The sequence below is a fragment of the Tursiops truncatus genome, chromosome 13 (assembly GCF_011762595.2).
Source record: "Tursiops truncatus isolate mTurTru1 chromosome 13, mTurTru1.mat.Y, whole genome shotgun sequence".
Classification (NCBI taxonomy): Eukaryota; Metazoa; Chordata; class Mammalia; order Artiodactyla; family Delphinidae; genus Tursiops; species Tursiops truncatus.
This window is the reverse complement of record NC_047046.1, coordinates 68,036,411-68,059,626: the sequence shown is the minus strand read 5'-3', so window position 1 is coordinate 68,059,626 and position 23,216 is coordinate 68,036,411. Positions and strand designations below refer to the sequence as shown.

General features: G+C 36.4%; 1 protein-coding gene across 1 annotated transcript in view; it reads right to left on the bottom strand.

The window, feature by feature from the left end:
* Positions 1–23,216, bottom strand: part of DCC (DCC netrin 1 receptor) — a 776,413-nt gene that overhangs the window by 217,478 nt on the left and 535,719 nt on the right. Inside the window, 2 exon segments of the mRNA XM_073789896.1 lie at positions 2,133–2,243; positions 13,564–13,705. Of these exon segments, the coding sequence (XP_073645997.1) occupies positions 2,133–2,243; positions 13,564–13,705 (253 nt within the window).

Below are 23,216 nucleotides of genomic sequence, written 5' to 3'. Positions count from 1 at the left end.
AATTTTTCAAGAAAAATTACATGTTGAATAAATGATTACATGAATTCAAGTTCCCTAACCTATTAATGAAGGGTGTATGTTTTGCAAAGTGTGAATTTGTGTAGCTCCACTTCTCGATTTACCTTATCTAAGACAAGTTAAATAACATTTTCTAAGCCCCAAGTTACTTTATTTTAGGGTTTACTTTAGGGTTGTCCTAACTGAGTTGGCCCATGTCTGTCTACTTCTAAAACATTTTTTGTGCTTTAGCCAGACTAGTCTCTTCAAAATGCAAACATAATTGTCAGTATTTTAAAAAATTATTTCATGACTTGCTTAGGATAAAGCGGGTTATGGCTTTAATGAGATTCTTAGGACAAAGTTCAAAATCCTTAATTTGGTCATGCCAGATTTAGAACATGCCTGTCTTGCAAAAGTAACTGCATGCCATCTCTGTGTTTCAGCCTTGATGGTCTTTATTTTGGGTCCCTAGCAGCACCATGACCTATCTTGACTTCAAACATGCATTTACCTTACCCTCTACTTCTCCTCCTCAATTTCTAATATATGTTTTTGCATAGCTAATTCTTGTTCATCCTTCAGGTTTCATTCAGATGTAAATCTTCTCTACGTCTGTCTCTTTGCCTATCTATCTATCTTCCTATCTTTCTATTTAGCCATCCATCCTATGTTGAACAATAGGATATGACCAATATTCAACCAGGTTTGTATTATAACAATGGTAATTTCCTATGACTTCACTTAGAATGTTTGTCTTTCTAAGCTCCACAAGGAAAAAGAATCATGTCTTTCTTATTTATTATTATATCCTCAGAGCTAGGCACAATGCCTGATGTTTAGCAAATTTTCTATAACTTTTCTTTGAATTAATGTGCTATCACATGGCAGTGATTATCATTACTATGGAAATAGTGTATGTTGATTGTTTCACTGCCACCATAATCATGTTGTAAACCCAAATCTGTGACTATATGAAAATCATGTATGGCAGTGGGTTCTTTAGAAAGGGAAGAAGGGAAAGATCAAAAAGGAAGAAAATTAAAAGAAGGAGTTTAAGGAAGAGAAAGGGAGGACGGATTTGAGGAATGGTGATGGAGAGAAGAGAGGGAGAGAGAAAAAGGAGAGGAAAAGAAAGAGATACAGCATTTTCACCTTCCAGTAACTTGAATATTTTCAGGTCTATTAGTGAAGAAGAAGTGAATTCCATTGCCGGTTATATAGGCGGCCATCTTGAGTCACCACATTTTCAATACACATGTGTTTATTCTTGTAGCTACTGTTTTCTTTGCCCCAGTTTGAATCACCTAGCTTTAAGTTTACTGATCATAACTTACGTCTTTTCAAGTATCTTTCATTTTTATTAATTTCTCCTTTGCTCATTTGTAACTCTAATTCTCTAGAGTATATTTTTGCTTTGTTATTTATATTATTTATATTTCTGTTTATTTTTATTATTCACTTTTTTTGTTGCTTCCATTAACCCTTTCTCTTGAATTGTATTTTTGTATTTAGTCATGATGCTTTTTATTTCAAGAAGTATTTCTCAACTGATCATTTTGAAGATGTTGTTATATTTAATGTAGTGACATGTGACTTTTATATGAATCTCAATATCTCATCCACAAGTATTTCAGACAACTATCAATTAAGCAAATAAGGCAGATTGTCCTTTATACAAAAAAATAAGTGTCAAATATTAATGACCATATCATAAGCATGTCAAAAATACATATTTGCTGTTTTGCAGAAGTACCATAAAAGAGCCAGAGAAGCTATATAAAGTAATTATGTTTTATGATTATTATCAGAAATTGCAGCCATTCCTGTGAAGAAAATGGTTAAGGTCAATTATTCAAAGTAAAATAAATAGTAAAAAGATCATTTCAAATTATTTTGAAAAAAAAGTAATTTGTTATGAAGACTATTATTGATTTATATTTACATGGCATTGCTGAAGACTCTGTATTCATTCAGCATTTTCGCTTTGTTTTGTTTTTGTTTTGCATCTAAAAATTTAAGAAGAATAAATATCCCCAATGTTGAAGTTTATCAATTTTTTTAAGGTATCCTTTGAAGCTGAAGTAACGAAGAAGACAGAAATCAGAGTGACAGTGATTGGGGAAAGGTCTTACCATCGAGATCATTCTCTGGAGTCTCTGCTGTGTACCAGTTGGAAGGTGGTCCAGTGCCATTGACTGTCATGGCTGACACTTGAAAACTGTACTGACTTCCTTTCTCCAGTCCTGTGAAAGAATTTTCCCCAGAAGAAAAAACTTACTGAAAACAAGTATTTCTGGTGGGTTTTACACGTTTTAGCAAAATTTTAACAATAGTAGACATGCTTTACATTGTTTGTGATTGTTGTGGTAATTATTATTTTAGCCAAAAGGGTTGGAAGATTACAGCAAGAAATCAAATTATTTTTCATATATCTTCATTTATTTTTCCAGTTTACAAAAACATAACCCTGAAAATAGCCTCAGGGCAGAGGCAGAATACAAAATATGAACGATGAAGAAATAATCAAAAATAGCAAGGATCATTTTTCCTCACAGTTCAGAAGAGGCCTGCCTATAAATCAAGAAGAGTCCGTCTAAAAATTTATGCTCCATCATTCATTCAAGGTCAGTGATTATGTTCCCTTTGGGCCAAGAAAGAAAACTCCAAAGCCACTGTACTTCAGCAGAAAAACTAGGCCTTTGTCTCTCAAAAACATCACAAGACATAGTTCGTTTTGCATTAGCTTCCATACTAGAACATGAAGAAAGTCTAACTCTATGATAATTTGGACATACATTATAGGACACAGTGATGACCTTAGAGCTGATTTTCCAGTACACAGAGAGTATAGGTAGACAAGAGAGGCCCTGTGTATCATGAGTGTGATACGTGTAAATTTTTAATGTAAACACTTTTCCTTTTAACTGAATCTCAATGTTGCTCATTAACATGAAAAATTATTGTAAAACACATGATGCTTGTCAAAAGACCATATGATTTTTTTGAGACATTGAGGACTCAGTTTAAACTGACAAGTTCTTAAGCCTCAATGAGTTGAACAACACTGATAAAAAATAACACCTCTCTGTTTTTTCCATTAATTTGAAATGCCATGAACATTTGGAGCCAAGGAAAAGTCATAAATAAAGCTATTAGAGAAATGATGCTTCTATCAAGTACAAAGTTATGTACTTGTATATTTTTGCATAGGAAGATGAGTAAATCTTGGTACTGAGAAGAATTCTAACTTACTATTAATAGGAGATGGTGTTTTACATGATGGTTAGAATGGACTTGTTAATGTCGAAGGGCAGTTGTCTTCAATAACCAGTTGTTGGGGAAGCTAGTAAAATCGTCTTGTTCAGGCTTCAGAGACAGAAGTTGGCCTCTGACTAACCTGTGACCCTACCTGGACTGCGCGCCTGCCTACTTACCTAACAATTGCTGCTAGCAAATCAAATGGCATTTACGATAAGAGAGGGAATGGGTCTTGGAATTTCTTGAGCCCTGGGGACCTGGCCTGTCCCCCGGGGTCTGAAAAATCCTGTGACCGCCGCCCCCATGGTGAAAACAACAGCACTGTTAAAGTGAATCCAGACCTGCATTTCTGCATGCAAACTGATGATATGAGTTTGTGGCCTGGGATTATAAGTGGGATCCCCAGAACTGCAACTTGAAGTCTCACCCATGGGGTGGCCGCACTGCCTGGGACCCTTCCCCCATTGGGGATCCAGATTGCTGTTACTCAGGACTTCCCAGCTGCTGCTGCTTGGATCTGGAAGTAGGTGTCGGCCCAATTCGGTGAGGTATGCTCTATTATATACTTTGTTAATATTCTTATTCCTTTCCTTCCAATAATTGTAGATTGAAATTGATATAATCCCTTCTAATGATTGTATATTGAAATTAAATTAAATCACCTTCTATTAAAGATTGATGGAAGCTGTTTATTTGTGTGAGATGAGTGGTTATTTTGCCAGGGAATCCGATGTACCTTAAAACCGAAAGTAGGCTTTTGGCGAAACACTAGTACTGTTAGAGAAGACAGTTTGATAAACTCACCCACACAAAATGCTGTCCTCTTAAGAGGCTTCTAATTTTCTAAAATAGACTGGAAGGCATGGACTGAGAATAGTTTTGGTGCTGTTGTCTTGTTATCATCAGTGTTTTAATTGTATATCCATAGAGCCACTACAGTGCCTGACACAGGGAAGGCGCAAACACAAAACAACTGTTGAAAGATCCACTAAAGCAAGTCTTAGCACAAAGGAAATATTAGACTACAATACAATATCCAACACCATCAGCAAGGTGGTGAACGGATGCTTTTGAACATAAACGCTTTGTGGTGCCTTAAGTAGGCTTGTGCTCACTTTGACTCGTCCCTTAGTTAACATGGCATTGATCTGATACTTGTTAACATTTTTCACCCTTCATAGGTGCTGTTGTTGATTCCTGAGGCAGAGGGATTACAGAGGCTCTTCCGGGAAATTAAAAACTCACAGGGAGGGACTTCCCTGGTGGCGCAGTGGTTAAGAATCCGCCTGCCAATACAGCAGACACAGGTTTGAGCCCTGGTCCGGGAAGATCCCACATGCCACGGAGCAGCTAAGCCTGTGCGCCACAACTACTGAGCCTGCGCTCTACAGCCCGTGAGAGACAACTACTGGGCCCATGTGCCACAACTACTGAAGCCTGTCTGCCTAGAGCCCATGCTCTGCAACAAGAGAAGCCACGTCAAGAAGAAGCCTGCACAATGCAACAAAGAGCAGCCCCCGCTCACCACAGCTAGAGAAAGCCCGCGTGCAGCAATGAAGACCCAACACAGCCAAAAATAAATAAAATTAAATCTTTAAAGAAAACCAAAAACCAAAATCTCACAGGGAGAGAACTCTAGGAAGAAATGTTTACCGAATTATTGCAATCATTACAGCTCATGACTTTCATAGTGGTCTCACCTCAAATAGTTTAAGTCCATCAAGAATATACTCTTTTACAGTAAGGGGAAATTTAACTTCATTTTTCTTTGAAATGGATGGACAATTATTCAGTACCACCTCCAGTGACTGATTTGAAATACTTTGTGTGATGGTCAGTTTTATGTGTCAACTTAGCTAAGGTAAAGTCCCCAGTTATTCAATCAAACACTCAGTGTTGCTGGGAAGGTATTTTGTAGATACGACTAAAGTCCATATTCAGTTGCTTTTACATAAGGGATATTATCCTAGATAATCTGGGTGGGCCGCATTCAGTCAGGTGAAGGGACTGAAGTGCAGACTGAGGCTTCCCTGAAGAAGAAATTTCACCTGCAGCTATCTTTCCTGATGGCCTGCCCTGTGGATTTCGGAATTGCCCAGCCAGCCATCATAGTCAATTAAGTCAACTGCTTGCAATAAATCTCTTAGTATATATCTCCACTGATTCTGTTTCTCTGGTCAAACCTTGACTGACATACCATTCTCTTACATGCAATATTTGGACTATAAACAGAAATCTTTCTGAATGCCGTATAGTCTGTTCCATTCATTTGACTTTAAATCGAGTGGTGTTTCTCATGCAGAATCTATCAATTTTTAACATAAGTTAATTAAAATATCTCACTATAAAGTAGATATGCAAATTTCTTCTTATAATTTTGCCAAATTTCAATTTACATATGTTGAGTTTAGGCTCTGTCAGTATCATTAATTCAGTTTTGAGTAAAACAAAAGCCTACTAATATCTTGAATAATAACTCGAAGTAACAATTAGAAGGCAGTTAAAAGACCAACCACTACGTGCTTCCCCTATGAGGTCTCACCTGGCACCCCCCCCAAGCTACTTATCAGAATATCCCTTCTAACCATATACAGTAGCGTAGCTTTTCATATCTTTCTCTCTATGATATCAGTAGTGAAGCTTTAATACTCTATATAGAGTAGTACCTAGGTCAACCTGAAAATCCTGTTAACTTCTGAAATATTATATTTTAGCTTAAATTTTAAAACTTTTGGAATTTATTCTAGAGTGTTGCTGTGGAATCTCACTAATAACACCCAGAAATTCTAGATTAAGTATAAGAAAATATTTAAAGATTTTATAACATCCCAATATTAAAAGAGATCATAATGTCTAGTCAAACGGCCCATCTAACACTGTACATCCAACTAAGTGGTCCTGTAAATAAAGCAGGGATACTTTTGGAATAAGAAATTCACCAAGGGATGGAATCCACTCCAACAGTTTTGCTTGTTAATAAAAGTTCTTCTTTAGATTGCATTGAATCTGCTTTACTATAGTATTACCTACAGATAAATCTGAATTTTACACAGTGGGATTAAAAAAAAATTAAATTCCACTTTCAAGATATCTTTACCCAAGCCTTCTGATTCTAAATTCAGTGCTTTCTGTACCAGACTTTTAGCAACAGAATTAAACCTGTGACCCTCTTCTAGTCTAGATAAGTGGAGGATGCAGTGATAAGCAAAACCAGAAATTTTGGCTTTTCAGAGTCAGTCAGTACATTACCCTGAATTCTAGCTTTCAAATGTTCCTGCTTTTTTGCTGTGAGGGGTAGTTGGCCAGACAAGTTTTAGATGTTCTGAGAGCTCTTTTAATCTCAGTTTCTCATATACAGTTATTAGGTAATAATACCTGCATTTCTACCTTAGAGTATTCTTTTGAGAATCAAATGACAAACTGCTTTCAAAAATAATTTATTAAATTAGGCATTTAATAGACATAAAGATAACTAACATTTGCAGATTATTTTCTCACTTGAAACATTCCATTGATGGATGGATGGATGGATGCATGCATTCATTCATTCATTCATTCATTGGAGATGGGATAGAAGGAAACCAGCATGTAATCAAAAGCTGTTTTGTGTATGTATTTCTCAAAGCTGTTATCTGAGATGTGTTTCCTGAGTTGGGCTACTGGAAATATTAAACAGTATTTCAAAAATAAATTGGTAGGAAAGTTTTGACTTAATCTCTTCTAAAGTTACTCAGTTCCTCTAGTTACAAAGTTAATCCTCAATTTTTACTATTCAATAGATATCTCTTTCCATCCCTGCATTATTTCACTATCCCTTTACATACTCACACAACCACATAGTCATTGCTTATGGTCAACATCATATTACCTATAGTTTAAGAGTTAAGAGTATAGGTTTTCAATTCAGGCAGAATTAGACTTAAGTTTTTGCTGCACCACTTATTAGCTGCATGACCTTGAAAAACTTACTAGCCCTCTTTCTTTGCCTAAGATTTCTCAACAATAAAATGTGTATATGAATAAAAAATTATTATAAAGATTAAATTTTAAAATAGATACAGTTCTATTTTCTTATCATGGATATTTTTTCAGCTATATCAAGGTATACTTAATATGCCCCAAATTGCATTTTTAATGTATATATTTTAATGAGTTTGGACATATGTATACATTATGATACCATCACCACAATCAAGGTAATAAACCTATCTATCACCTTCAAAAGACTCTTTTGTCCTCTTGCTTTTATTATTTTTTTTTAATGTTAAGAATTCTTGGCATGAGATGACTTCTAAACAGGTTTTTAGGTGCACGATACAGTACTGTTAATTATAGGTACTTGTTGTACAGCAGATCTCTAGAACTTATTCGTCTTGTATAACTGTCATTTTATACCCGTTGAACAACTGCCCATTTCCCCCTCTCCCTCTCCCCTGGCAACCACCATTCTATTCTCGGTTTCCAAAAGTTTGACTATTTTAGATACCTCATATATGCGGAATCATGTATCTGCCCTTCTGGGACTGACATTTCACTTAGCATAATATCTCCCAGTCCACCCATGTTGCAGCAAATGGCAAGGTTTTGTTTTCTATTTTAAAGCTGAATAATATTCCATTGTATGTATATACCACAGTTTCTTCATCCATTCGTCTGTCGATGGAAATTTGGGTTGTTTCTCTACCTTGGCTCTTGCGAACAACGTTGCAATGAATGTGGGAATGCAGCTATCTCTTTGAGATCCTGATTTCAATTCTTTTGGATATGTACCCAGAAGTGGGATTGGTGGTTCATTGGCAGTTCTATTTTTAACTTTTTGAGGAACCTCCGTACTGTTTCCAGCATAGAGCTGTTGTCAAAGTTGCTATTGCTGTTATTATTGTTATAAATGTTAAAATTGTTTATATCAATGCTTTTTTACAGATTGACACAACGGCCAGAGTCACTCACAATAAAGTGAGCTAAAGATGACAACACTGTATAGTACAAGGAGCACATAACTAGGAATCAGAACGTCTGTGATCTAGTTGGAATCTATACCATTAACTAATGGTACATCCTAGAAATGTCATTCTTCTGACTTCAGTTACCTCTTCTATAAAAAAAAAGGGCTTTGGATGTGATGAATTGTGTGTTTCCTGTTCTGTTTGTCAGGGGCGTATAGTTCAATCTCAATGTGCGTGTGTGTGTGTGTGTGTGTGCGCGCGCATGTGTGTGTGCCTAGCTGCTTCTAAGTACAACTTTATTCTAAAAGAAGTAAGGTATAGGTAGCAATACTTTTCTTAGCTGTAAAAAAATTCTATTGTTAAAAGCAGATTGTCTTCTGCCTGTTTCTATCCCCAGTAATAAGTGCCTTCAAACTCTGTAATTCTTCAGTTCTTTTCTAGTTTCTTAAAACTTATGGTCAACAGATGATGTATTATTCAAACAATATAACTTCCCTTTATTCCCCTAATGTTAACCTTGTTATAAAATTGCTGTGCCATTATTTCAATTTTTCAGTCCATAAAACACCAATGCATGTTTACCACTATATTTATTTTTATATTGGTCGTGAAGCATGAGAAAACTCTTAAATTCAGTTCCAAACAACCTTCTCTGAAGAGCACTCAAAAATTAAAAACAGCACTTTAAAATTTAGTTGACTTGGGTTCCCACAATAAAATTGATAGCAGTGATTTAAACTCCTTGTTATAACTCTGAATTACTTTGTTAATGCAGATGTCTCATTATCCTAGTAAAAAAAACACACACAACAAAAAACAACTGCCTAACAAATAGAAGACTGTAAAAAACAATATTTGAGTCTCTACATCTGAATATTTATACCATCCAAAGGAAGCATTCTGGCATTTTCAATTTTCTAACAGCCAAATCAACATATCCATGTACTTTACAGGTATTGAAAACATGGGGGCAAATCCTGTACATTTTAAAGTGCTGAAGATTCATATAGAAAATCAATTACTTCCGCTTACTACAAAGTGGGTAAGTTACTAAATATATCCTGGGGACAAGTCAAAACCACAGCCAATCAACCAGTGTGTGGTACTTCCTGATTCCTCAATGCTTTGTAGCCTGAAAGACATTCCCACTACATCTAGGAATGCAACGTGCATTACTAAAGCCAGGACACAGAACTGGGGAGAGGAAGGCAGAGGCTTTGCAAAGCTTGTTTTTAATGTTTTAAGAGTATGAGGCTATCCTCTGGGTTTTTGTAATTCTCTATTTCAAATTAAAAATGAGGCTGTGTGACTTTTTTGCAATACATATCAAGTACAGTTACAAGTATAACTGCTCAGATTATGTTTGCACTCTCAAATTCATTTTATAACAATTGAAATGAAGAAGGAACATTCTGAATAAAGGTTTCAAGTTTGGAGTCCAGATTCCTACAAATCTATAAAGATGGGAAGGGGCATTTGTGCATCATTTCAATAACAAGCTAATTAATTCATCCTATTTCTTTGCTTTTGACTGGAATGATATTAAACCAGAGTGAAGATGGGTTATCCTATGCTGATTAGAAGGGTTAATTGCCGCATATATCTTAGAGGAATAAAGATATAGGGCTGAATTGTTTATTTTTGGATAACTAAAGTTTCATTAGAGGGTATAATTCAAAATGATTGTCCTTGAGAGGAAAAGTAATGAAAGGTGTCTAGTGAGTAGAATACAGTATACTTGGAACATCCAAATATAGCCTTTCCTGGAAATATGGTCTTAACAGATATAATTACTTTAGGACCTTGCGATGGAATCATCCTGGATTACTACAGTCTATATCCAACGAATGGTGTCTTTATAAGAAGAGAGACGTAGAGACACACAGAGGAAGTGATGCAGAGATGGAGGCAGAGATCTGAGAGATGCATCTATAAGCTAAGGAATGTCAAGGACTGCCAGCAACCATCAGAGGTTAGAAGACAAACAGAGGACATTTTCTCTCAGAGTCTCCAGAAGAAACCAATCCTGCAGACACCTTAATTTCAGATTTCTGGTTTCTCCTGAACTGAAAAAAAAAATCTGTTCTTTTAAGCCACCACATTTGTGGTAATTTGTTACAACCCCCCTAGGACTAATATAGCATCTTTGATAGTAAAAAGGCTAAAACTTGCTGCTCTATATAGTTATCTTTTTAAACAATTTTGCTTTTCGTCGAAAGTAAATCCTAAAATTTGTATATTTAGAGCGTCAAAATTTTGGCTTGATTATATTAAGCTGAATGTGTTAAATTCCATTTGGCAAAAAACCCATAAATACTAAACAATTCATATCAGTAAGGTCATTCTTCATTTATTTTCTTGACCAGTCCCTTCTTAGTTGTTCAATGGGCATACAGTTAAAGTCAGTGGTAGGAAATCTTCAATTTTGGTAATCAAAAGTCAAAAAAATCAAAAACATCAGAGTCTTAACATTTTATTTGTTTTTCACTGTACATATGCAGTTAAATGCATATTTTATTGTTACAAAAGTAAGCAATAATCACTATTAATATTTTGATATTTAGAACATATTATTCTAAATATTTTCTTACAGATTTTTTGGTTTATAAATATGGACTCATGCTTAATACTGATTTAAAACTGAGTTATTCACTTAACATGCTTTAAATATTTAACATGTAATTTAACATGTTTACGTTACAGTATTCTCAATAGATATACAGTATTCCTTGATATGATTGTGTCTGAATTTTCTAGTTAACTGCCTACAGTTAGATACTTAGGGTCATTTTTTTTCTTGTTATTTGCTATTAAAGTAACGGTGCAATGAACATGTTTTTAGTTCAAAACTTTGCAAAAAAATATGTCTGCCGAATTGGAACAAACTCCTAGAAGTTGGAAACTTGACTCATACATTTATGAATACACACACATACACACACATACATCTGTATATAACAGAAATCTCCACATTGCTTTCCAGAAAGATTCTAGAAGCTTTCTGTCCCACAAGTAGTATATGAGAGTTCATGTTTCTTTTGTACACTTTCCAAAACAGTGTATCGTCATTCATTTTTATCTTTATTACTTTAATCAAAGGAAAATGCTAACTCAATTTTGTTTTAATTTGCATTTCTCTGCTAATGAGATTGAACATTTTATTACACTTGTTGGCTATTTATAGTTCTGTAAATTGAATATCCAGTCCTTAGTTTTTCTATTGGAATGCTCATATTTTAATTATTGTATAAAAAAGAAGTTTATTTTATATTTTTAATATTTTTCATTTGAGAAGGAAAAGCAATGATTAAAAAAAGTTTCAGGGCTTCAAATGCCAATATCTATTAAAATACAAGGTTTGGATTAAATTATTCTTAGAGCCTCTTCTTCTATTCAAATATTAACTCTTAGGAATTATACTAAAATTTTTAAAGCAGGATTTTTCAATTTTGGTGATTTATTTTAAAGTAAACTATGTACATGTTGTACCAAATATTCCAGTGAGCAAACATGCCTCACTTCAATATTTTTACCTTCTTCTCATCATTTTATCCAGGAAAAAGACAGGATCTTGGCTTTCCTTAAGCTTTTTAAATGGAATGGTAGAGTGCCATAAGTTCCGCTTAGACTTAATAATACCTTCCTAGGAGATTCTGTCCAGATATAAAACAAGTAATGTAATTTTTTGGTAATCTATTTTGGAAGCACTCTCACAATCACATTAACATTTTATAGGCATAAGAGGCAAAACCTAAAGGGAAAAACCAGCTTTCTATCAAGTCTCATATTGTAGGCTGAGCAAGTAGCTTAAATTGTGTGTGTTTTATGATTTCAGATGGAAAGTTACTGAGTACCTCATACAGAGAAAGGAATAAATAAGGAGTTACTTTCCTTTATTCTCATCTGCGATGATAGTTATCCATTTTCTGTAAGTTATGATTTTTAATTTGCATGTTGTCATGCAGCCAGTTTATGTGCCGTGACACATACGTTCAACTTGACCCGCCAGTTTTTGCCATGAGCCACTGCTATATGCTTTGCTTTCCAAACCCTTAGTTCATGCTCTCTTTGGTACTACACAGCCCCAAGTGCTGCTTCCACCCTAGACCAAGCCATCACCACATAAAGTGCTGAGGAAAAGGAGAGAATTCCATGTTTGCACATTTACCAGAAGTGCCGGCTTCCCAGGGGGCCGGCAGGAGGTACAAAACAGTTAACAACCTATTGGTGGGCTTACTTTGACCAATGATAGACAAGAGAGGAACTGCTCACGCTTCCTATCCAGCCATCCTCTGTGGGCCACAGCAGTTAAATTAGCTTCTCTAGTGATACCCTACCAAGGCCAAGCAAGCTGTGGGTTTGTTCTAAACTTGGGGCCAGCTCAATAATACGTCATCATTATTTGATTTATTTTCCTCCCTGGCTCATTTTCCTTGTTCCCTCACTCTTGCTTTCCTGGGCTTGCACCCCAAATGCATTAACTTGAAAGCCTGACTCAGTCTCTGTTTTCCAGGAACTGGACTGACATGTATTAATGGTTCCAATAGTTAAAGGAAATATATGATTATTAATCTTATAAAATAAAAAAAATATATCTAAGTACTACATGGAAACTGGGTCCAGTTTTCAGAGAGAATTTTGACCCACTATGAGTTCCACCAACATTGCTATGTAAGTGAATTTACTTTTTTATTTATGGAAAGTAGACTTGTTCTCTTTATTACCCAAACTACCCCTCTCTCCATTTTCTAACTTCATTCTCACTCCTGGAGTTTGAGGGAACAAGGCTCAAAATGACTTAAACTTGGAACCATTTGATTACACGACTTTTAAATGTTATTAAACAGGGCTTCCCTGGTGGCGCAGTGGTTGAGAGTCCGCCTGCCAATGCAGGGGACGCGAGTTCACGCCCCGCTCTGGGAAGATCCCACATGCCGCAGAGCGGCTGGGCCCGTGAGCCGTGGCCGCTGAGCCTGCGCGTCTGGAGCCTGTGCTCCGCATCGGGAGAGGCCACAACAGTGAGAGGCCCGTGTACCACCAAAAAAAAAAAAAAAAAAAAAGTTATTAAACAGTTAAAAATTATTTGACAACAGAAGTTGTTGAACCAATAATACTAAGAAACTAATATGGATAAAAATTCAATGATATGTTTATTAAGATGATGATCCAGAAGTAAAATACGTAGTGAAAGCATTACAGGGAATATCAAGTTAAAAATGTAAAGGTTATTCTCGTTCAGACCAGCACATGCCATTTAACAGGAAAAAAATGGTTAAGTTGTTTACCAGCAAAAAATATTTTGATGCTGAGGCATTTAATTCATCAAAACCTTCCAAGACCCCACCACGTGAACACTGACCTGTGAACAGGTACCAGAGGTTGTTTGGCTCCAGTGTCTCCACCTCACCCCTGCGGGTTGTCTTTCTGTGTCGAATTTTATAGCCGGTAATAAATCCATTTTGTGTTCCTGGTGGAGGAGGCAGCCAGCTTACTTTGATACTCTGTAAAATAACAGACGTAAATTAAAAGATTGGAGAAAGGAAGGACAACAGGATAGGGTCAAAGAATTGTGACCACCTAGAGGGGTGGGATAGGGAGGGTGGGCGCAAGAGGGAAGAGATATGGGAACATATGTATACGTATAACTGATTCACTTTGTTATAAAGCAGAAACTAACACACCATTGTAAAGCAATTATACTCCAATAAAGATGTAAAAAAAAAAAAAAAAGAATTGACACAAACATAAGTGCAAATAAGGCAGAGATGCAAGAAGTGTTAGGGATTACCCCTTAGAACCAAATTAAATCCATTCTTACAACTATATGTCTGATTTTGACAAATTTACACAATTCATTTGGTTGATTACATGCATTATCATCTCTCCTTTGTAAATGTCACTAAAATGACAGTAAAATATTCTAAATGGTATAAACCTATAAGGAATAGATTAATAGGACTCTAGTGAATGAGAGAGGTTAACAAATTTTTTGAAGGTGCAAATGAGGAAAAGTGTGACTGAGCCAAAGGAGAGAGATGAAACCTAAGTACCTCCTTAAGAGATATTAATGAAAACAAGGTGATTGGCAGGACCAAATTCAGGGAAGACTAGAAACTGTTACTTCCTAAATACCTTACAAAGCAGGACAGTTATGTTTCTGAGACAGAAGATGGATTGAAAGTCCTATCACATTCTGCAAAACCAGTCTGCTAACACTCCCTGATCTTGGAGTAGCTGGAAGCTTCATTCTCCAGGGATATTGAAACAGAAGCCACAGATTCAGGGACACCAGGCACAGGAGAGAATAGAGATGAGGGCAAGGGTTGTTAAGTCAATGACATAAGACACTCAAGTCTTCTTCCTTCATCTGATACCCAGAGCAATGGCAACCAGGTGTACACTTCCCAGCCAGAATATCAGATAATTGTTCTCTAGACAAAATTTAAAAGAATAAGAGAAAAGAACAGATAGGTTCCTGATCAATTCCCCAACCGTGAGGAGACCACTTTATAACCTCTACTCATGCACTAGAGTTTGCACTTCATAATCACCTTTTTAGTACTGCATTTTTATGTAAACTGGTAATTTAAGACTATCAGACATTGAAAACAAAGCCTTCGCCATAACATACAGAGAGAAAAACACATAAGAGCATAATGGCACTTGAAGGAAACAGCATTAGTGTAAGGATAAAGGATCCAAAGAACTGTCATTAATACCCTAATAATCAAAGAGAAGCTACTGCATCCATAAATAGTATAAAATACAAGAAAAACAAAAGATTTTGAAAAAGCTTATGACATGTATAATTTGGTTGCACAAATTAAATATTCAATAGATAGATTCGAAGATAAATTAATAGACACCTTCCAAAATTCATTGGGGGAAAAAAGGTAATCAAAGGAAATTGGAGAGAAAAGATAAGAAATCAGAGGTTTAGTCCATAATTTTTGACACCCAAATAGTAAGATGAGAGAATGAAGGAACAGGAAAAATAAAACACAGTAAATTAGAAAAAACAAAACAAATCAAAACAAAAAACAAAAAAATCCTCCTCCCCAATAAAAACTTTGCAGAACTGGAAGACTTGAGAGCCCATTCTGAAAGGGATGATGGAATATCTAACATAATAAATGAAAAGAACCACATTAAAGCATATTATGTGAAACACTAGAGCCTCATGGGGGAGGGACGATCCAAAAGCTTCCAGAATGAAGAAAAAAAAAAAGAAGAAAAGGGGTACATAAAACATAATCGGGAATAAGAATAACATCAGATTTCTCAAAAACATTTAATGTTTGAAAACATTTAAACCTAGAATTCCATGTCAAGCCAAATAAATTATGATGTATGAGGAAACTATAACACAAGCATGAGAACATACACTTGCATAAGTATCAGTATAGGGATATTTCAGATACGAGTGGCCTCAAAGATATCCATCTGTGTACCCTTTATCAGGAGGTTAATGACGGTATGCACAAGGAAAATGAGAGTGCAAACTAAGGAAGAAAAAGATTTGAAATCCAACAGAGATCCAAATCAGAAAGAGAAATACGGAATTCTCGGAAGATAGTGAGGAAAATAGCAATAAGATGTAAGATTGGATTTGACAAGACACCAGACTCAAAAAAGTACATACTGCATAATTCCATTGATATGAGAAATTCAAGAATAGATACAACTAATCTACAGTAATACAAATCAGAAAAGTAGTTGCCTATGGCAACTTCACTGGAGGATTGATTGGATATGGGTACAAAGAGACTTTTTGGGTAATAAAACTGCATCTTAGTTCATGTCTGTCACATGGGTGGATACAATTGTCAAGACACATTGCTATGGGCTGAATTTTGCCCCCTGCCCTCCAAAACCCCAAAATCATATATTGATATCCTAATCCCCAGTACTTCAGAATGTGATTGAGGGCTTTAAAATAGGCAATGAGGGCTTCCCTGGTGGCGCAGTGGTTGAGGGTCCGCCTGCTGATGCAGGGGACACGGGTGCGTGCGCCGGTCCGGGAGGATCCCGAATGCCGCGGTGCGGCTGGGCCCATGAGCCATGGCCGCTGAGCCTGCGCATCCGGAGCCTGTGCTCTGCAACGGGAGAGGCCACAGCAGTGAGAGGCCCGCGTACCGCAAAAAAAAAAAAAAAAAAAAAAAATATATATATATATATATATATATATATATATATGAATAATAATACTTTGATGAAATTTTACATTCATTTTTTAAAAATAAACACACAGAGTTGTTCTTTTGAGAACAGTTGAGAAATAAATGACTGTCAGAAAGAGGCTGAACACAATGTCAAGGAATGGACTTCTGAGCTCTTAGCCCACAACCCAAGGCCACTTTGACATTGTTTCAATCATGTGGGTATAGCAGAGGCAGAGCAATGTTCTCCAGGGAGACCGGGTTTTGAAACCCTTCTTCCAGATCTGCTACAAATTAGCTAGCTCTACAAATGATTAAATTTCTGTAAAAGGATTTAAGAAATCATCTAAAGGCACAGTTATTTGCTCAGCATTTTAAAACATGTCAAAGGACATGCCAACTCTAGTCAATTCTCATCATTTGCAGTAGTTATTTTCTGTAAAGGCACTGCAAACACTGAATTTGGGAGTATTGTAATATTGTTCCCAGGGAAAATACAGGTTTAGGTTCTTGTGAGACTTTGGTCACAACATTTTTGTAAACTCATCAATACATCACCTTGTTTCATACATGTTCCTGTTTAAAGGCACCTTACTTAATATCATTGTGGATTCATTAACATTGAACTCATGGCCAACCGTACTATAATGCATGTCTGAATGGACTTTATTTAATATATGTATTTCTCCTTAAGGTACATCACAGTTTTTTTGCACTTAGGAACACGAGACAACACTTGAGCTCTACACTTGGGAACCATTTTAAACAGCAAAATTGCCAACAGAAAGCAAAAAAAAAAGGGGGGGAGGGCAAAAAATGTGGTATTTTATTTGGGCATTTATTTGACCACAAAAGGGACACTTAGTTACAATATGAGAACTGAAACAAGAAAACAGAGCATCTCCTTGTTCAGCCTCAGCTGCAAACATGTGCTCCTGGAGACTCAAAGTTTTCACTGTTCCACATGTGCACAAGTCTGCAAATGACTGTAAGGATACTGTGGGTATTGATTTTGGGACACAAATAAATTTTAGCAGGTAGGTGAATTTGCACATATAGACTCTACAAATAATAAGGATCAAATATAATTATATAATAAACATAGTTTAATAATTTCAGAGGAACTTAGCTAAATAAAATTAATCTGATTATTTAAGTTGTTAGAATATACTTGAAAGAGTATGGCACTACTGGGATCATTTACTTCACCCCCATTGTCCTTTAAGTGTGAGAAGCTAAGTACCACTCTTATTAATACTTGTTAACGCTTTTTTTTGCATTGACTCTAGACCTGGAAATGGTCTAGGCACCGCACATATCTATGTGAGCTATGATTTTACCCTCACAGTGACGCAGTGAGTTAAGTCTGTCTTTATGCCCTTTGTACAATCATGTCAATGGGGACATAGAATGGTTAAGTAACTTGAAACCATGTGGCAGTAAGTGATAGAGGCAGGACATGAACTGAGATAATTCCAGTTTGAAGCTGGCGTTCTTTCCTACTTAATGTTGCTTCTCATGGGAGTTCCAAAGGCTGAAAGTCTAATTCATTCAGTTATTATTCATTCAAAATATATTAACTATATCTCTGCTGTGTTGCAAGCACTGTCTTTGGGACTATGGAAACACTCAAATGAATCATGATAGTACATTCATTCTGGCTGAGGAAACAGAGATGTAAACTCATAATGAAAACAAACTGCTAAATGCTAGAATAGATAATCCCAGAAGATACAGTGGAAATATAATAGAGGGAGAGATTAATTCTGTGTCATGTGGTCAAAAAAGATTTGACAAGGAGACCATCCTTCAAGTGTGAATAGGACTTCAAGGAGGGGATAAATAAGATATTTAAGACAGAGTAAATATCAAGAGCAAGTTCAAGGTGTCATGACAGTGTGGAGCCTCTTTAAGTAAAGGTCAAGTAATTGCGCAGTGGCTACAGTAAATGGGACACATAGGACAACGTAATGAAAAGGCAGATGGAAAAAAAAATCAGTATTTTTAGGCCATGCTAAGGAAACACATGGTTAGATCAATGTGCTCATTTAAGAGAGACAAACTAATGAATAAAATAACAATACACTGTACTCGGCACCCAAAGAACGCACAGCCTTAAATATGCATGCACCCACATGCACGCACACATACATACACGTCATCTCCCCCCTCCACACGTGCACATACATGCACATGCGTGGATGTGTTCTTTGCTCTTAAGTGTTTAGACACTAGTAAAGAAAACCAGATTGAACGACTACCTTATATTTATACTCCCCTACACATCTTATTTTTAGTTTTCAATGCTTCAAGATAGTCATGGCTGATATTTTCACCATTTTACAATTTTATAAAGGAGGTAACTGAGGCACAGAGTTAAATGAACAGGCAGAAGTCACCTTGTATCATCACAGGGCGATTATCAGACTGCTGAGTCTGATGTCCTTTTTATTATTTCATACGAAAATAAATAATCATAGAGCAACTACTTGGAAATTCTGTTCACCTAAATTCTCCTATCAAAATATTCTTTAGGGGCTTCCCTGGTGGCGCAGTGGTTGAGAGTCCGCCTGCCGATGCAGGGGACGCGGGTTCGCGCCCCGGTCCGGGAGGATCCCACATGCCGCGGAGCGGCTGGGCCCGTGAGCCATGGCCGCTGAGCCTGCGCGTCCGGAGCCCGTGCTCTGCAATGGGAGAGGCCACAACAGTGAGAGGCCCGTGTACCGCAAAAAATAAATAAATAAATAAATAAATAAAAAGAGCCCATCAGCACTTCTAAAAAACCTGTTTTCATTGTGTCCCCCACGCATCTCCTTATTTACATTCCCTCTGCCACTGCCCTAATTCAGAACATAATTTACCATCGCCCAGAATACAGCCATAGCTAAGTAATTGATCCTCATGCCTCCAGTGTCACACTGCTCACACCCATGTCAGTCACCTTCCTTATCAGTGAATGAGCCACTAAAGCTCTCTGAGCCCAAGTTTTCTCATACGCATTATGAACTAATAACAGGGCCAACCTCAAAGGCTCGTGGTACAGATTACGAAAGTCAGTGTGAACACGCTTAGAAGTTCCATCAGACTGCTGGTGCACAATAATCATGCAGTAAATTGTAAATATCAATACTTTAAGGGAGGAAAGAGGAAAAGAAAAAGAGAGGGCAAGAGAGCAAGAGATTTAGAGAATAAAGAAAGGCAAAAGGAAACAAGGGTAGGAAGGAGAATCAAGAAATACCATGTACAGTAACAATGTTTAGAATGTGGACTACTTATTTGTCTGCTGATTCACCAATTTTTCTTCTGGAAATCAAAAGGGGCACTGAGAGTGATAAATTACCTAGCAACACTTTTTAAACTCCTTTCCTTCCATGAATATTTATTGAGAAATTTACTCTGTAAAATATTAGTCAAATTTCTTGTGGTAGCCAATAGAACCTTTAGGTGTGGGCGGTAGAGACCTTGGAAAAGGGTGGAGACTAAAGGAAGGCAGAAAAGTGAAGAGAAGCAATATCTATTTTTGGAGGTAGACTTGACAGCACTTGGTGATTTATTGACTGTCAAGTGTAAAGGAGGAAAAGTCATCAAGAATGACTCCTAGGTTTCTGGCATAAGCAACTTGGTAGATGATAATGCATTTACTGTGATAAAGTTGTCTGAAAAATAATCTACTTTCAAAAAGAGTTCACTGGACCTGCTGGTCCCATCAATAATGACAATTCACTGAGGATGCAGAAACAAAGGCTATCCATGTTGATAATATTCTAGATAATATTGCAAAAGGCATTTTTCTAATTTTATTGTTTAGAGTAAATCATATCTTAGTAATATCAAAATTATATAATAACATTTAATATTTAACCTTTGATATGTACCCAAATACTTGGTGAATATTTCAATCAATGCTGAAAATGTCTAATTGAGTTTCAAACTGGAATAGAAATTAATTAATAAAACAGTATTTTAAGCTCTATTATGTACATAATTGTGTGAACAATTCCCACAAAAAGTTTTGCTTTTTTTTTGTAAACCTATATACTTGATGGCTCTAACCAAGTATGGATTTGATAAAATGTCAACAAGGTATTATAAAGGTGCATAAATTTTTTTTCCTGCAGTTATATACTATTCTTGCAGACCTGACATGTTTTTACTTTACTATCATAAAAACTCCGTCTCTTGTGATAAGCAAAGTTAGAAATTTGGGTAGCATACTATAATTGACATTCTTGAGTTCATGTAGGCAACTGTTATCCAAAATGACCTAAAGCCATGTAAGAAAATACTTTGTGTGACACATTTCCAGAGTGAAGTCTGCCAGTACCACATAAAGTTTAAGTTTAATATCTGTGCAATAATAAAAGTATGGTTATATACAAATTGAGTACTACTTGATTTTAAGTAAAATTTTATGAACATGTCTTAAATTCAGGCAAGAACATTGCTTTGTTTTATTGAAAAGGGAAAGCTAACCTGTTGTGATCTTATATAATGATGCTGAAATAATACAAACACTTTTCCATCAATAGGTTTATTTAGTTGTAAAATAGTCTACCCTTTATCTCTGCCCTGGTGGCTTCTACTCCGCACAGCTAGTGCCAGTGGGACTGCTATCTTGAAATTAAGCTCTACGTGAACTACTTTGGAAAGTTCCTGTCCCTGATTATGTAATATGCTAAGCCACACTGGGACACGTTTCTCAGGTTGCTCAACTTCAAATAAAATACTGCAAATTCACTTGGACTTGGGTCCCAGTTTTAGTAACCAGGTTTCTCTGGTGGGGATGTTGCCATGCTTTTTTGTGAATGTTCCTTTGCCTTGTTAATCTGCTTGGTTCATCTAAGACCTCCAAGGCATCCTAGACTGAGTCCTCCAGCGGAGAGTGTCTCCTTTGTGAATCTGTCAGAGGTTGGCGGACTTTCCTGACAATGTTTACTTGCCTCTCTGAATCTGGGCATGTTATCTGCTTTCATACTCTCAACTGCCCAAACCCACTGGCCTTGTGATTCACCACGTGAAGTGCGTCATCAGCCATTTCTGACACCACCCATCAGGGACAACTGTCATCTACCTTTCTGTTTCTCTGGATACTGTGACCAGTCTTCCTGAAGGAACATCCCTAATGACCTTACTTACTCCTGTTTAGGGACACAACCCTCCTGACACTGGCCCTTAATGCCATACCCATTCATCCCACAGACCTGTCTTCTTCAGGGGTATATAATGGGCACATTCACAAACTATGAGAAAGGTCATCTGGAAAATGCTCCATTTCGTATAAGTTCCATTTTTATATTTCTTAGCTAAGGTAAACTGGGCTATATTTAAATTGACGCCGGGAAACTGACATGCCACCACTTTACTCCTTTCATCAAATTCTGAGAGCTCAACTTTCACAAGCCCAAGCAAAAAAGGGGAAGCTTATGACTTACTTAACCTACTTAATTTTAGAAGCACAGGGGCCTTGAACCAGTAAATTAAGGTCAAATATGTTTCCAAATCTTCACTGTGAGATCCCCAATCCATCACTGTCTAAGGAGACAAAGGGTAGCCCATGTATACTGACAATGTAGCAGTCTGGTAGGCTAGTATTTTTCATACTTGCAAAGTAGCTTTTAAAAAATATTTCTTCGGTTATTTAAATAGGAGGCTTAGAGTTCTATTAGAAGAGTGGACAATAGCTTACAGTGGCCTGGAGAGTTTTTTTGAGAGGTGTGTCTAGTTCAACACTGGTCCCAAACTTGCATGCCCATTCTGTACAATAAACACTGGTCCTCTCTTTAAGACTTGACTCCAAATGTTAAATAAAGCTCAAATATCAGGCACAGGTACATGGAACTAACTATACTGGGATCTCCTTAACTCATAGCTAGTGCTTAGAAAATCTTATTTGATGTTCTGTCTAGCATGTAGTTTTGAATTGCTGTTTAGAGAGAGAATAGTGTTCTTCACATAAAAGATATTCAAGAAATATTACAAGCTGGATGATAGGAAGTATCCTGTTCCACCCTCAGCTTTTCACTAATTAGCTAAGTGACATTAGGAGCTGTTACCTCACTGCACCAATTGATATCAGAGGACCTTCCCCATCTACCACCTAGTTGTTGAGAGGTGATCGATGAGAAAGGGTTTAGAAACTTGAAAACACTGCAAAATTCAAAGTTTTACTCTTATTTAAAATTTTTAAGTTTATAATTATACTTATTACTAGCAATACTAGTGGTAGAATGTATACCTGTTTTGGATTACACAAAAGGGCATTGAAAACTGAGCAATTTTTTAAAGAATTGACTCATCAGGTCACTTTGGACAAACATGATTAGGTATTGAAGACATAAAAACAAATAAATGAATGAATGGTTCTCAATGAGTCTGAGTTATCTCCAAAAGCACTTCAACTGATCACAGCAACTAGATTACATTTCCCTGGGAAACAACTTTCCTAGCCACTCAAAAACCATTCAGTGGTGAAAAGGTGATTGCTTTATGTTGATTTTACCATATTCTGATGAGTGGCCCAGAGAAAAAGTGCTTTCTCCATTGATTACCAAACCCTTGTTGGAGTTGATTCTCAGGTATGTAACTATGTATGGTCTCAATTTCTGAAAGCAAAATAAAGAAAAAATCAATCGTTCCTGTAGGTCAAGGCTTTCTTGGCCAACTGAATAAAATTAACCAAATACTCCTAAACCAACCAACAAATCATCCACAAATGTAAGATAGAGTCCAGCCTAAAGAAAAAGAAGAGAAAAAAAAATAGGTAGAATCGCTGTGTATCTAGCATCTTCTTTTTGTGAACTCCTGAATTTAAAATAGCATTTTTTTCATGTGATAATTTGCTGTGTATACCCTA